At 39.1% G+C, this 16966-nt stretch overlaps 1 protein-coding gene across 1 annotated transcript; it reads right to left on the reverse strand.

Moving 5' to 3' along the window:
• Positions 1-284: 284 nt before the first annotated feature.
• LOC120952770 (uncharacterized) lies at positions 285-3205 on the reverse strand. The gene is made up of 4 exons (XM_040372258.2): positions 2867-3205; positions 2355-2778; positions 1983-2290; positions 285-1893 (listed from the first exon to the last, which is right to left on the reverse strand). The coding sequence occupies exons 1-4, from the start codon at positions 2994-2996 to the stop codon at positions 1040-1042; spliced, it is 1716 nt and encodes a 571-aa protein (XP_040228192.2). The 5' UTR covers positions 2997-3205; the 3' UTR covers positions 285-1039.
• Positions 3206-16966: the final 13761 nt, after the last annotated feature.

The following is a 16966-nucleotide window of genomic DNA, read 5'->3' on the forward strand; positions in this document are numbered from 1 at the left end:
GAGGAAATGGAGGAAAAACTGAAAACGAACAGCATTTTCATGGCAGAAACAATATACCTGCTTGTAAATATATTGAAAGGTATCAGTGATGTTAATGAAAGATTATCCAGCACGTTAGATCTACTCTTTGATAGAGAGTTCTTTTCGTTGTTTACGTGGTCAGGAAAAAGCATACCAGAACCAAAACTACCTTTGGAAAAATATATACATGTAATAGCTCTTTTCAAATTTGTAGGCGGTAGTAACATGGTATCAGTTTCAGATGGAACTGTAAAAGATTTTCTAGTTAAGAAACTTAACCATGGAAAGGCACGAAGTGATGTGAAAGGGTTACGACATACGGTAAAACGTAAAAAAGAAGCTTAGATTTAGATAGATATAATGGTCCATTAATTGTAAAAGTTTTTTATTGAATTAATGATTTAGGCATTTATACAATTAGGATATGAGTTGTGATTCAAGTTGTGATATGAACTATGTTGGAGTAAACGTATATGAATTTAATAAGTAAAAATTATATATGAAATACCAACAATCTGTTCTAGTTCTTAAGGCATTTCCTCCTTGCATTTTGCCTTATCCCGGGCATACTCGGCTATTTTATTCTAATCATTTTAATACAAAACTAAACTAATAAAAATATTTACCTAAACTTAAACCTTTACTACCTATTCTAAGCCTAACAGCTTACATATAACAATTAAGATCTAACTTTCAAATGTATGTAAAAGAGGACTGAAATAAAATTTATTACCCTGATCTAAACTAACTGCCACTAGCTTGCATTTAATTTCTTTTAATTCTATCCTGACTATTTCCTGTGATAAATCTTCTACCCTAGCTGTAAAGTTATAAATAATCGCCGAGCTACATGGTTGGCTAAAAGTGGGTTGTTTCTCCTTTAAGAGTCGTCCTTCTATAAAATATGAATCTGATGACTTTTCTGCAGTACAATACCTTACTATCTGATCCTCCTGTGTTAAAAACCATCCATTTCTATTGCCTTTTCATAACATAAATTTTGGTTTGACTAGCAAAATTACCTCATCTTTTTTACCTTTAGTGATGGATACACTCTATCATCCTTTTTCCTTGCATCTGCTGCCTCTAATTGCGTTAGTTCTATTAATCTACACACTATCTGGTTTAAAGTTCTATGTCCTGTTCTAGCTAAGTTTTTCATAAACCCTAACTTGTCCTCAATACGATAAGTTGATAAAAATGGAAGAGGCCCGAAATTTTCAACATCTGCTGCTACATGTAGTAAATTATGAACGTTAATTGTTAAATGTGTTCGACTATAAACTGTGCTATATTCTAATACAAATTGTTCGAGCAACTGACCAGCAAATATCCAATATTGTTCAAATAATCTTGAAGAGAATAAATTTACCGCAATGAAAAAAAGCTTATGGTGCTCATAGGCTACATCTGATATTCTGTTTTTTAACAAAGGTATGCTAACGTGATGTAAAAATGCTGACAATTCGGACCCCTTCCAAAACCCTAAATATTTTAATGCCCTAGGCTTACGATGTATCTCTGACGGGTATTCGATCCTGACTAAAATATTTGAAATTTCTAACTGCTCCTGTTTTGACCACTTCGGAAAAGGGTGTAAAGCACCAGTTGTAAAACCTTTAAGTAATTTTTTTTCTATTCCTAGTGCGAACAAGTGAAGGTCATCGGCTATCGTTGTTTGTGTTACGATGTCTACTTCATCTATATCTAATAATGGCGTGTAATATTTTTGGTGTTTCACGTAGTCTCCGTTTCTAAATTCTTTGTCGGTCCGAACTTCAGCTGTTCCTTCATATATTGTTTTGGTTCCGTCATGGCTGCCAACTATTTTGCACTTAATACATGCTTCCAGCCCAGGAGGATACGTTACTCCTAAAAATATATAATAAATTTGCTGTTACTCTCTACTTCTCTTTGAAAATTCTCATTTCGTACAATTAAGTTTACTGTGTCATTCTTACCTTTGATGAACGCACGAGCTGGTGTATCTGCTACAATAGCTTTCAGGCGAAAGTCGATGATAATTCCGTTAACATCAATGCCTTGCACCAGTACGCGGTTGATATCATCCACTAAAGGCCGGAGAAACCCTTCCAAACAGCTCGGTTTTGTCGCACCACAAAATACACCCAGCACCATGATTGGCAGTGCTGGTAGATTAACTATGTGCATTAATATAGGCCATAGCTGCGTTGGTCCACTATTATGCATCGGAAGTCCATCTACCGCGATATTAGCTTCTATCAATCTGATGACTGGTGGTACAGATCTAGAACGAAAAAGTAACCCAAAAATTACCACATGTTCATTCCAAACAGTCATATTATTCTTACCGATAATATTGTTGGAGAGTGCTTTGTATTCCTTGGTACCAAAGCTGCCCTTCTCCAACGGCCGTAAAATGTCTCTCCACCTGTTTCGGAGTCTTCAGTAGCGTCTTTGCACACCTAGGAAGAGAAATATTTGTAGTTTCACGAGTCAACACCAGCAAATCACTCAATGCAGAATGCGTTATTTTATGAGTTAAAGCCCATATCCTAAGCCTGCTAGCATAAGCATTGCCTTCGGGGGCTTCATCAGCATCAAAATACTCATCCTCATTGACTTCGTCCTCCAATACGCCTTCACTCCAATCGTCTTCCAACACCGAGCAATCAGCGTCTTCATCGTCATCAGAAACGTAATCCGCTGCTTCTGATTCCAAGGGCATATCGGCAACTTCCACGGCATCCGGCTGCACATTCCCGTATGATGATGCTGTAATGTGTAATAATATTCAATAACAAATTATTGCTCTGCTTGCATTCTCCATACTTCATACAATTTCAGCACAAACATAACTTACCTTGTTGATCGACACCGCTGCTTGTTCCCGGAAGATTTTCCTCTTCCCATTCCTTTTCAAAGCGCTCCCAAATTGCTTTGGCACGCTTGCTCGCCACTCCACTTTTCTTCAAGCGTTTGGAAGGATCCATTTTCACTTGGTTTTATGCAAAACAAATAAGAAAAACAACTTTAAGTTCGAAGCAAAAGAAATCACTTTCATCCGTTTCCAACACCAGTTTGTTTTGATTTGAAAATGCACCCGCAGCTCTTGACGTTTACACACACCACCATACATTTGATGCTCTTCCACACGGATCGAGCAGATTTTTACCCTTCCCCCCTGTTTTACCCACATTTCGCCTGACAATTTCTACTTGGGATGACATGGTTATTTTCCGAACTCGTTAGCTAGTTTACCTCGGTAACATTCGAGCGATCGAGAACTCGCAAGCTAAGGCGGCGCTCTGGGACCAATCGAACGAGACAAACAAACACGACTCTGTTCGATAGGTGCTCTGTCAGCTGTTCGATGTCTTATAGACCTGTCATGATGCACTGCAATACGACTATCTTTTCATCTCTAAAATGAAGCATTTTCATAGTTTAAATTAATGTCCATCTGCAGGGGGAAGATTCAACAAATAATTTACTAGTTATTCACACGAATAATAACATAAAAATCATTCAATTTTAATTTTCAAAAATGTAAACAAACCTCCATGCCAAAACACATACAGTGCATACACATTCATTGTGTACACACTAGTGATGTGCGGTATGGAGCGCACCCACGACTCCGATCCGACTCCGACTATTGTTAGTTCGATTCTGACTCCGGCAAAATGGAACCACTAGATCCGCCCGGAGTCGGAGTCGTTCGGAGTCGTCCGTAGTCGACCGGAGTCGTCCGGAGTCTACGACTCCGAACGACTCCAAACGACTCCGAACGACTCGGAACGACTCCGAACGACTACGACTCCGGGCGACTCCGGACGACTCCGACAACTCCGAACGACTCCGAACGACTCCGAACGACTCTGAACGACTCCGGATGACTCCGACTCCGACGACTCCGAACGACTCCGAACGACTCCTGATGACTCCGACTCTGGGCGACTCCGAGCGACTCCGGGCGACTCCGTACGGCTCCGGACGATTCCAAACGACTCCGGATATTGCAGCGCGGACCTACCTTCCGGAGTCGATTCCGAATTTATCGGAGTCGGATCGGAGTCGACTCCGGATTTTTGCCAACTTTACCCATCACTAGTACACACAATAGTTTAATACGTTTCAAACCTATATATTTGATGTTATAATTGATTGTGAAGCATTGCAAAAATTATTGATAGCTATTTTAAATATTTTTCATGCAATTTTAAGAGGAAAAAGAGACAAAATACATAAACAAACTTGAAAATCTCCCGCATGGAATTCTATCTACTGTAGCTGCGAAGCGTTTGACAGCCAAGATACTCACAGCACAGGTGGGTATCGAAAATCACAGACAGAATCAACTGACATGTCCGACTCGAGGTTTGTCTTGTTTGTTCGTTTATGTCTGACAGTGCACCTCCATATGATATATATGGGTTTGTTCGTGTCGGTGTTCGATTGCTGCTAGAGCGCCGCCTAAGCCATTTATTTCGACAACAGCACCTGAAATCTAGATTTTTTATAAATAAAGAAAACAAAATTGTCATATGAGCGTTTACTAAAGTATTGTTTCTCTTTCAGGTATTTATCGACTGGAATACCTTTTAAGTCTTTATCATTCACATATTGTGTTGCTCACAATATAATCGGCCTCATTGTCTACTAAACATGAGAGGCAATTTGGAACACGTTTAATGAAGAGTTTATCCCGTTCCCGACAACGTCTGCATTTAGGAATGTGGAAAAGGAGTTTCGCCATAAATGGAATTTTCCTAATTGTTTCGGCGCCATAGATAGCAAGCATATCCGAATGAAGGCCCCGGCATTTTCAGGTACACAATATTATAACTATACAAAATATTTTTCTCTGCATTTCCCAGCAGTAGCAGATGTGAATTGGAAATGTATCGCCATTGACGTTGGTGAATATGGGAGTCGTAGCAATAGCGGCGTCTATAAGTCGTCATCATCATTGTTTGAGCACATTCGTTCAAATCGGCTCAATATCCCTCCTCCTAAACCACTGCCTAGTACTACCCAAAGAATGCCTCAGGTGTTTATAGGCGATCAGGGTTTTCCGCTAAAACCTTTCTTACTGCGGCCTTTTCCAGATAGTGAAGATCCGGCAAAAAATTACTTCAACCATCTGCTGAGTATGGTGAGACGCTGCGTTGAATGCGCCTTTGGTGTGTTGGTGCCAGTTGGTCAAGCAAGAACTTCAGACAACTCCGGAACACGTCTCAATAATCGTCAGAACAGCATGCCTTTTGTAAAACATGTGCATAGATTTTAGAGAAAGCATGGAATCAATGGATAATACTAACCCACAATCCAATGCCAACAGGAACAGGGCAAACAATCATCCATCTCAATCATTCGAAATGTCTTCAAAAATTACTCTTTTGTTCGAATTATCAATAATTTTCGATGAAATACATATTCGAAGAAGTAAAAACACAGATTGCCAAGATTATCGCTATAAAAATAACAATGGCTGGTATTATTGAATCCGTTCGTTGCGGCGGTGTACGTCCTGACACTCATTTTCCTAACGTACTAGATGGTTGTTACAGTTATTTACCGCGGCGTTGTAGGACCGGGCTAAAGAAATGTGTTTCAAGAATTTCATGAGAACGCCGTACGTTCTCGCTACGAACGGATTCAATGATACCAGCCAATATCATTAAACCGTTTTTAGTCAGGGAGCTCATTGCCAATTTATTGTTCGAAAAATGTTAAGGAAATAAAATGATAAAGGATATTTTTATAAAATTCATAACAAGTTCTTTTTATTCATATCACAAATTCAATTTCAGTCATAATAATTAAATTATTGTAACTAGTAGAGTAACACTAATATAACAACTGTCCACATGTTTATAACAATCGTCTCTTTGAATAGACAACACAGACTAACACGCTCAGCATGGTACTGTGTTGTCTATTCAACGAGACGATTGGTAGTTGTGTTCTCACTCAAGCTTTTTTTTTAATTTTCTTCCTTTGTTTTTTTCTTCACTTTGATTTAATTACTTGGTAAGCAAATTCCAATATCTCTTCACTTGCATCCAACTCATCATTTAGATCGGGTAATGAATCAAGGAGTGTAACAACACTCATCATTACGTGGTACTTGTTTTTGTTTTAAAAGTTCGTTGCGCTCCTTCTCCACATTAACAATGTCCTGCAGCACTCGATCATCCTGTTTCCGCTTTCTGTTGTTTTCTGTTGCTCTCTGTTTATTTGTTACCGGGTCCAAATGATCTAGAAGATCATCGCTCTCTTCCAAATATTCGATACTTTCATCTGTTTGTATGAGGATGATAAAGAGAAATAGAATACCATATAATAAAATAAAATAGTAGAACAAAATACTACCTTTCCAAGATGACTCGAGATTCCCAGTTCTGGGTCGGGACGAAAGTATGTCTTTGAGGAAGCTCATCTGTTCGTAAAACTTCCATCTGACATGCTTGTATCCCGACCCAGATGACTGATTTATTTCAGCTAGTTTGTGGGCGAATGTGTCCCGCAAGTTTCGCCATTTATTTTTGGCAACAATATCTGCAATAAATAAAAATATAGTTACAAACCTTTTTTTAATTAAAAATAAAGTACAATGGACCCTTGAATAATAAGTTTTGTTTAGTTTAGCGAACCATTCGTAGTACAAAAGAAAAGAGATTATAAGAGTCCATCTCTCTATATTCTCTTATGAGCTTTACACGGTTTACCTAGGTAATAGAGCATCGTAAAAGTGTTATCGGGCGCCGTAAATACTTATTCAGGTAACGCAAACCCTCAATAGGAATGTCATTTCTATTCGGGCCCTGTTCAGTATGAATCGTGTGAAGGTGTGTTTATTAAGGAGGTGAATTGTTAGCTTGTTTTCCGGGCGCCATCATTGAGTACAGGCGGTCCCCGAGATACACGGTACCTCTTATACGCGGATTCGGAGATACGCGGTTTTCTAAATTTGACAATTCTTTGAGCAAATTGTACTGATTTGACACATCAATTTCAAATTGCCAAATAATTTCCGTTTTTATCGAATGTTAAAAACTATTTCAAAAGGTTTAAAACAGTTATATTCAGTCATAATCATATCAAATAATGCATAAAGTGACTAAAACCGCCTCTTACTTGCAAAATTACACGAAAATTAGTTATATTTTAGCTGGAAATCACGAGATTCGACTTACGCGGAAATTCGAGATACGCGGTATTTTGCGGCCGTTTTTGGTCCCCATGAACCGTGTATCTCGGGCATCTCAAATCTCAAATCGCATACAATTTTCTATACCCCTCTCCTGCCCTCCCCGATTTTAATACCGGAGCCCCCAGTATTGTTATGTCAAGTCGTGAAATGTCAATTTGCTCTGAAGCACTTCACCTTCTTATATCCATACACCTTGCTCTGGATCGGTGACTACGGTGTGTTAGATCCATTAAGCCGTCAAATCGGTGGCTCCGGTGTGTATGATCCATAAAGTATACAAATACAGGCGGTCCCCGAGATACACGGTTATTGGGGACCGAAAACGGCCGCAAAATACCGCGTATCTCGAATTTCCGCGTAAGTCGAATCTCATGATTTCCAGCCAAAATATCACTAATTTTCGTGCAATTTTGCAAGTAGGGGGTGGTTTTAGCCACCAAATGAATTATTTGATATGTTTCTAATGAATTAAACAGTTTTAAACCTTTGTAAGTGGTATTTTACATTCGATCAATACGGAAATTATTTGGTATTTCACAATGGATGTGTCAAATCAGTACAATTTGCTCAAAGAACTGTCAAATTTTGAAAACCGCGTATCTCCGAATCCGCGTATAAGAGGTACCGTGTATCTCGGGGACCGCCTGTACAATGTTGCGTTTTGTTTTGACAGATAACTTCGGATGTGCGAATTCGTCGTACGACGGAATCAAAAAATTTTGATTCCGTCGGATCGTTGCATCCGATTTGCTTACAACATTAAAATATAAAAAGCATTGTCTACCTATGAAAATCGTTATTTTTTTGCATCAAAACATGTGGAATACCCGGGTATGCCGGTTGCCAACTTGCGTGTGTGAATCTGGTTGCCAACTCTACGGTTAAATCTCGTCCGATAAAATCGCACCGGATGAGCGCTGCCACGGGCCTAAGAAAACCAGCGAAACAAGGCAAGAAGTAAATTTAGGGTTATATACGACGGCCACTAAAAACGAAAAAGGACAAATAGTGGGGATAGTAATGTTCAAACTATTATTGCGGCCCTTTCCGTTTTAAGCAAGGTGTATGGATATTAGGAGGTGAAGTGCTTCAGAGCAAATTGACATTTCACGACTTGACATAACAATACTGGGAGCTCCGGTATTAAAATCGGGGAGGGCTGGAGGGAGGTATAAAAAATTGTATGCGATTTGACATAACAATACTCAATGATGGCGCCCGGAAAACGCGCTAATAATTCACCTTCTTAATAAACACACCTTGGTTTTAAGTTCGTAGGCTGAAATTTCAGCCTGTCAGCTGTTTGCATTGTATGCAGTTTTGGAGCAGCTATCTAGGTGGGTAAAATATAAAGGTGGGCTTATCCCAAGGTGTATAAATTTAGAAGGCTGATTTTTATCGCTTATGTTTTGGAATGAAGATCTTACAAAGTTTCGAATCATATAAGGGTTAGTTCGATCACTTAGGTGAATGTTGCGAATCGGTAGGGGAATATTGCATGCATGCATGCATGTTAAACTTAAACTCAACCATATATCATCCCAAATAAATTCCACTACTACTACAAATAACACGCAAAAAATAATTACTTTACTTTACTTATCCGGCGCTACAACCGCTTTGCGGTCTTGGACTGCCTCAGTAGTGTCCGAAACCGCTGACGGTCTCGCGCCTTCGTCTGCCAGTCCGTTATCCCGGCCTTACAGGGTTTTCCAAGCCACTTCAATGTTGAAACTGAAAATTTCAATCACATTAAACGTATGCTGAAGGCTGCACGGGTGATTTCAAGTCTGAAAAGTCAGTTCAATACAAAAAGTTTTGTTTTCAAAATCGTTACACTATTTTTCAATATCGGTATAAGCCATTTCAATCTGTCAGTTTGGCGGGCTCTCGCCTCTCTGGAATAGAAAAAAATGAAATACGTCAAAATATTCAGTGGGTGATGTTTTCTAAATCATCCCAACGAATACAGTATGGAAACCATCAAATGAACAAAACTATAAATAGTTTTAATTTTTTTTGAATGAATTTAATAATTGCTGTTTGCACGTTAAAACACGTTTTCAATGTTAAAGGAAAACAAACATCAAGTCATTGAATATTCATCAGTCATTGAATATTTTGACGTATTGCTTTTCCTTCTATTCCATAGTGCCGAGAGTCCGCCAAACTGACAGATTGAAATGGCTTATACCGATATTGAAAAATAGTGTAACGATTTTGAAAACAAAACTTTTTTTATTGAACTGGCTTTTCAGACTTGAAATCATCCGTGCAGCCTTCAGCATTCGTTTAACGTGGTTGACATTTTCAGTTTCAACATTGAAGTGGCTTGGAAAACCCTGTAATGGCGGACGCCTCCACGCCATCTTGCCACCTCAATTTGGGACTACCACGCCTCCTCTGTCCTTGTGGACGGCCTAAAAAGACTTTACGGGCTGGGTCGTTCGTTTCCATGCGTACAACATGGCCAGCCCACCGGAGCCTGGCGAGCTTTATACGCTGTACGACAGTTAGGTCGCCGTACATCTCGTATAGCCCGTCATTATAGCGTCTCCTCCATTGTCCTTCCACATATGGGAGCTTCACACAGTCAACCGTACTACTCGGTGGTTTGTCGATCAAAGAGACCGTTTATTCTTTCTTACTTCCTAGTTTAACTGTAATTACATCTATGTTTGCTCTAGATAAGCTGAAATTTAGATCGCTTTCGATTAGTTTGATTCCGATCCCATCTGAATCCCTACAGTAGGGGAAAGCGGGGCAAAATGAGCATGTGGGGCAAAATGGGCACCCTCTATTTAAGCATTATTTGACTACAAAGCTACTTTCCAATGCTCAAAATGTATTCATTAGAGTGTTTTATGAACACCATGTAAGTTTCATAACCCTAACACAAAAAATAACCAAGAAAAGTGCAAAATAAGGTTTAGTAGCATATTGATGTAATTTTTGTCACTTCGAAAATAAGCTTAACCCAGTGTCACAGGGATGCGTTGAAGTTTTACATTATATATTATTAAAGATATGATATTTCTATACAATTTGTCTGAAGAAAGCAAGGCGATCGAATGCGTATTTTTACTAATATAACATAAAATACAAAAATGCTTCACGTGGGGCAAAATGGGCAGTTACGCTTGGGGCAAAATGGGCAGATACTTTTGACAAATGGCGTTTGGTGAGGCTATGGTGTTGTATTTGTCGCCTCAATAATGATAACAGACACAGCTTCAAAAGAATCGATTTTGTAGATTTAAACGTGTAAAAACTGTTTTAATTTTGATAACATATTTTTGGAAGAATTTTAAGGGATTTCCTGACCAGCAAAACAAAAAATAGAACGAAAATACAATTCACGAAACGGTGCGCAAAAGCATAGACCATTACCTAAGCGCAGTTGTTGTGGCCCATTTTACCCCAATGTTTTGATGTTTCACAGTTTGTTTACATATGCCCATTTTGCCCCAGGGCTATGCCCATTTTACCCCGCGTGTCAAAATAGCTTCTCGTAAAACATCAACTTTTATTTTACACTGTTTTCATGATTTTAAGTTGTTTTCATTCTATGTTGCAATTTTAATCCATAGATAAATAGTGGAGGCATACAATAATGCATGAATAATTGTGTTTTGAGGCATATTCAATGGAATATTCAGTAATCTGCTTAACATGCCCATTTTGCCCCGCTTTCCCCTACCTCCCACCAGTAACGGAGTTACGAATTATTCTATAATTGCCGGTTTAATTCGTTCTAAACTCACAGAGTCATTTTTTCCATTAATGTTAAGTACATAATAATTTCTTAATCTTTTTATAACCTCGAAAGGTCCTTCATATGGTGGTACTAAACCTACTCTGACCTTGTCGTTCCTAACAAATACAAATTTGCATTTCTGTAATTCTTCTAGGTAATAAGGTTGTATTTTGGTTTTTAATGTAGGTATACATGTTCTAAACGATTTTAACGTATTTCTAAGCGTTCTTATAAATTCTGATTGGTTCGTATCTGTATTTTTCGACAATTCTACATGCTGAATAAACTTTCCTGGTAGTCTTAAGTTTTGCCCTAGCACCATTTCTGCAGGAGTTGCCTGTAGATCTTCTTTATGAGTTGCTCTTATTCCTAACAGTATTAGAGGCAGTTGTATCGACCATGACCAGGATCGGTGGCTTTAATGAAGCTTTCAATTGTCTATGGAATCTTTCCACCATCCCATTTGCTTGTGGATGATACGAGCTTGTAGTAATATGATGTGTCTCTAACATTTGTGTAAGATGTTCAAAAAGTTTGGACACAAATTGCCTTTCTCTATCTGTTGTTATTCGAAGGGGACATCCGAAGCGAGATATATATTCCTTAACAAAGGTTTTTGCTACTGTTTCCGCTGTTATATCCACCATTAGGTAACATTCCGGCCATCTTGTAAATCTATCAACCACTGTCAACAAGTAAGTGAAATTTTCAGAGCTTGGTAATGGTCTAACTATGTCTATGTGAATGTGTTCAAATCTTCCGGTTGGAAGTGCAAAATTACCCAACTGAGGTCGCGTGTGCCGCTGAATTTTAGCTTTCTGGCAGTTAATACATGATCGTACCCATTTTGCGACATCGGAATTCATAGATGGCAAAAAAAATCGATCAACTACTAGTTTTCGCGATGCACGTATTCCTGGGTGTGACAAATTATGGAGACTTTCGAATGCGGTTTTCCTAAATTGCTCTGGAATGTACACACGTTCCCTACTAGTTGACGCTTCGACAATAAGATCATTATGTTTGATAAGATTATACTTAGATTTACTTTTTTTTTAATTCAATTAATGTTTTTAATTCATTATCTTGCTTTTGCGCTTCCGACAAAATTTTGAGATCACCAAAATTTTGGTGTGTCGTATGAATAGGAATGTTAATTGTTTCTATTCTTGACAGCGTGTCGGCAATAATGTTGCTATTCCCTGTGATATATCGTATGTCTGATGTGTACTGTGAAATGAAATCAAGTTGCCGGTTCTGCCTTGGCGATTTTTCACTCTTGGATGTGAGTGCTGTTGTTAATGGCTTGTGATCCGTAAAAATAGAAAAGGATCTTGCTTCTAAAAAATGATGAAAATTTTTGATAGCTAAATATATTGCTAATAACTCCCTATGAAATGTGGAATATCGTTGTTGCGTAGGTGTGATTTTTTTAGAATAAAACGCAATTGGCTCCACTCTACCTTCAATCTGCTGTTGCAATACGGCTCCAATGGCCAGATCCGATGCATCCGTTGTTAGTGAATAATGTGCATCTGGTTTAGGATGGACTAACATAGTTGCCTTGGCCAATTTTGCCTTAATTTTGTCTATTGCCTTTTCACAAGTGTTCGTTAATATGAATGTTGATTTATTTTTGTTATTGTGTGATGCTATTAATTCATATAAAGGATTCATTGTTTCTGCGGAATGAATCTGTGACAATAGTTTATCATGCCACAGAAGCGTTGTAGCTGTTTAACAGAGGTTGGATTTGGAAAGTTTATTATTATATTTACTTTATCATCCGAGGGTGTGATGCCTGCCGCTGAAATTTTATGACCAAGAAATTCGATTTCTTTTGCTCCGAGGATGCATTTCAAAGATTTTATCTTTACATCGTTTTCGCATAATCTATTTAATACAATTTTCAGGTGTTGTTTATGCTCTTCAGCTGAGGAACTGGCAATAAGTATATCATCGATATAGATGAACACGAAATTCAAATCGCTAAATATACCATTCATAAACCTCTGAAAGGTCTGGCTTGCATTTTTTAGCCCAAAAGGCATTCGTGTAAATTCGAATAAACCGAATGGTGTTGTAATGGCAGTTTTATAAATATCCTCTTCTGCTATTGGAATAAGATGATATGCACGCACAATATCCAACTTTGAAAATATATTGCAACCGCTCAACATCATAGTAAAATCTTGAATGTGAGGTATGGGATACCTGTCGGGGATTGTTACTGCATTAAGGCGTCTGTAATCTCCACAGGGTCTCCAATCTAAATCCGATTTTTGCACCATGTGCAATGGTGAGGACGTGGGAGAAGACGAAGCTCGGCAGATTCCTAAGTTCAACATGTGTTGAAATTCTGCTTTTGCTATTGGATATCTTTGTCCATCCAACCGACGTGGTTTAGAAAAGGGTAGATTACCTTTTGTGTTAATAAAATGCACCACAGAATGTTTCACTGGAACATTATAGTCAGGAGCTGATAACAATTTGGGATATTGTTTTAATAGCTCGGCATATTCTCCACTAATAGAGACGAATTTTGGTGTTGGCGTATCAACCGTAGCAACAGTACCACTTGAGTGGAGTTCGGTCAGTGGGTCGACCAAACGTTTGTTTTGAATATCTATAAGTAATCCATGCTTGGACAAAAAATCAGCACCAACTATTGGCCTATTAACCTCTGCTAAAATAAATTCATGCCAAAAGGTACGGCGTAGACCGAGGCTAACTTGTATTAGTTTCAAACCATATGCATTAATGGGAGTTCCATTTGCGGCTGATAGAGAATGTACAGGAGACTTATTTAAATTGCCAAAAGTAGCATGAGGCAAAACTGACACATCAGCGCCGGTATCGATAAAAAATGTAAAATTCGAGATAGAATCAAAAATAAAAAGTCTACAGGATTTCACAGGCTCTTTGCGACTACCTGTCAATGACGCTGAGCTTATTAGTTTTTTACATTCTGCCTCCAAGCGCATGGTTGTGTGCACCCTCAAGCCTGTTTGCCATACTTCTTATGGTTGTTATTATATGAATTGTTATTAAAATTCGTTTTTTTATCATTCCTACTATTAGACCTGCCATATCTTTTGTAAGGGGCCATATGGTTTGGATTAACTTTGTTTCTAAATATTGCAGCCTCCGACTGAGGTGCCGTATCTCCTCTATTAAAAGTTCATTGCCACTGATTGCGGTACTCTCATTATCTGTGTCGTTCACGTTATTTGTATTAGTTTTCATCCCACTGATGTTAGTTCCTCTTGAAGCCTCCCATATTTTATCCGCAATTTAAAGCAATTCTAAAATGTATTTTTCTCCAACTGAGATTAACGCGACTTCAATTGGTTTGGGTAATCGACCAATCCAGAGTCTCTTAACGAAATTTTCTGAAACATCAGTTGACGTGCCTGCTAGTTGTTTCATTTTTCTGTAAAAATTTGATGGCGAATTGCCTCCCAATTCCGCGTGAAACAGTAGTTTTGAAATCCTTTGTTCCTCACTTGCCGAAAGTCTTGCAATTAATTTTTGTTTCAAAAAGTTATATTTAACAGTAGCGGGGGAGATTGAATGATGTCCATGACTTTTTCAAACACGTCTGGTTGCATTGTGCTGAGCAGATGCATGTATTTTGTTCTATCCGACGTTACGTTCCATGTGTCAAAAACTGCCTCGGCCTGAATGAACCAACCGATTGGCGATGTATTCCAAAATGGCGCAAGCTTTACAGTGTAACTTGATATTTCTCCTAATTTAACCTCTTGTTCTACTGTGGGATCGTTTTCGTTAACTGACATTTTAACTGGACTGTTCTCACTGTTTAAAATTAAAAATCTATCACAATGCACTTAATACGATTCAACAACCACGATAAAAACCCGTATTTAAAAATTCCTTTCTTCTAGCCTTAGCCTTCCTTCTTTTTTATGTGTAACACACACGCACACTTTCACCGATTGTCACCACGTGGATTAGATTCTTGCGAACAATAGGTTTGACTTACCCACGGTGGTGAGATGATCCGCGATTCTTGCTCCCCCTTATCGATCGTTGCCTGGTGGTGGGTGAGCTCGAATGCAGCGCTTCTTGTCGATTAGCCTGCGTAATGTGCTGCGTGACGTGTAGATGCTTGATGAGTAGATACGTGATGTGTAGATGCGTGATGAGCTGCAATTCGCTGTTCTTCCCTAGGCACCCTGCTGTGCCGGTATCAAACGTATACGGATGCTAGAATGCGTTTTGGTGTCTTCTGTCTGGGTTGTAGGTGCGCGATGTCGAATGTACTACACAGATGAGCGCAGGTATTGTAAGCGTGGATGGTTTCTTCTGTGTGTATGTGCTTTGTCCGCCGTGCTGTATCGTTGGTGCACGAAATGAAATGCGAAACACGGACGAATCTCTTTCCTATCGTACTGCGCCAGTGTCGTAGGCGCGTGCAGTGTGTATTGTCAAAACCACATGGAGCTTGTGTGAGAGAGTACAGCGAAGGCTTACAGGTGTATGTATCGAAGAACAAATACACGTGTTTAAGCAAGTGTATCGGCAGTGCTGTTCGACGCGCTTGGTGTGCGTTTCTTCAGGAGCGACGATTTTTTACCGTTTTGCGTTTGTCACGGATGTGTAAAATATGCGTTGTTACACGTATGTAACACGAACTTGTCGCGTGCTTACTTCTTCGGGGTCACCAGTTATGGGAGCTTCACACAGTCAACCTTACTACTCGGTGGTTTGTCGATCAAAGGATAAACAGTCTTATTCTTTCTTACTTCCTAACTTAACTCTAATTACATCTATGTTCGCTCTAGATAAGTTTAGCTCTAGATAAGCTGCAATTTAGATCGCTTTCGATTAGTTTGATTCCGATCCCATCTGAATCCCTACACACACATACGGGGCCAAGTATCCTTCTGAGCATCTTGCTCTCGAACGGGGCTAAGAGGGTTTCGTCAGATTTGGACAGTGTCCATGTCTCAGAGGCGTATGTGAGTACTGGTACTATATAGGTACTATATATTCCCAGCTTCGTCCGTCGTGACAGGTTCTTTGAGGTGAACTGCATTTTCAGGCTGTAGAATGACCGGTTGGCAGGCAGCATCCTTGCACGCAACTCAGCTTCCATGCTATTGTCGTTGCTGACCTTTGACCCAAGATAGGTGAATTCTGGGACGACTTCAAATGTGTGTTCACCTATCTGTACAAGCACAAGTTTAATTAAGATACATACGTTTCGCAAGCTAACAACAATCCTTGTTTTAAAAATTGAAATGATTTTCTCCCACTTCGTAAGTGAACAGCAGTGAAGAAGAAACAACGGTAGATCTGGCAAAACAGCGCCGACTGCTTCGAAGTGTTTTCGAACCGTTAGAGCTTTTTAACCAAGCGTGAGTTAAGCATGCGGCTCATTTGTGCAAACCGTGTTAAACATATGTGATTGTTCTTTTCAGATTTAAGAAAAATTTTCGTGAATCGAAGGAAATTTTCCTTGACATTCTGGCGGAGATCGAGCCCAAGTTCCCACAGGTTAAGGGAAAGGGGTTTAAGCCAAATGAAATTTTGGCTGCTGCTCTGCGATTTCTAGCTGAAGGCAGCTACCAAAATGGAACAGGTAATGATTACAAAATAACTATTGCCCAACCTACTTTCTCGGTAGCCTTTGCAAAGTGCTTGAACGTAATCGAAGAAACTCTTGGGAACAAATGGATCTCTTTAGCGATGGAACCAAATGAGCAACAAGATGCACGACGATACTTCTTCTCAATTTCTGGTGATGTGTGTTGATGAAACACACATAAAAATTATTGCACCAGAGGACGATTACGATTAGCATTATAACCGGAAGGACTATTACAGCATAAACGCGATGATTGTAAGTAAAGCTTTCAGTTTTTTTGTCTTATGTTGTAAACTTCAATATTATTTTTCTTCGTACCAGTAGATTTGCGACCATCTCATGAAACTTCGGTATGTGAATGCCAAATTCGGAG

The sequence above is a fragment of the Anopheles coluzzii genome, chromosome 2, assembly GCF_943734685.1.
Source record: "Anopheles coluzzii chromosome 2, AcolN3, whole genome shotgun sequence".
NCBI lineage: Eukaryota > Metazoa > Arthropoda > Insecta > Diptera > Culicidae > Anopheles > Anopheles coluzzii.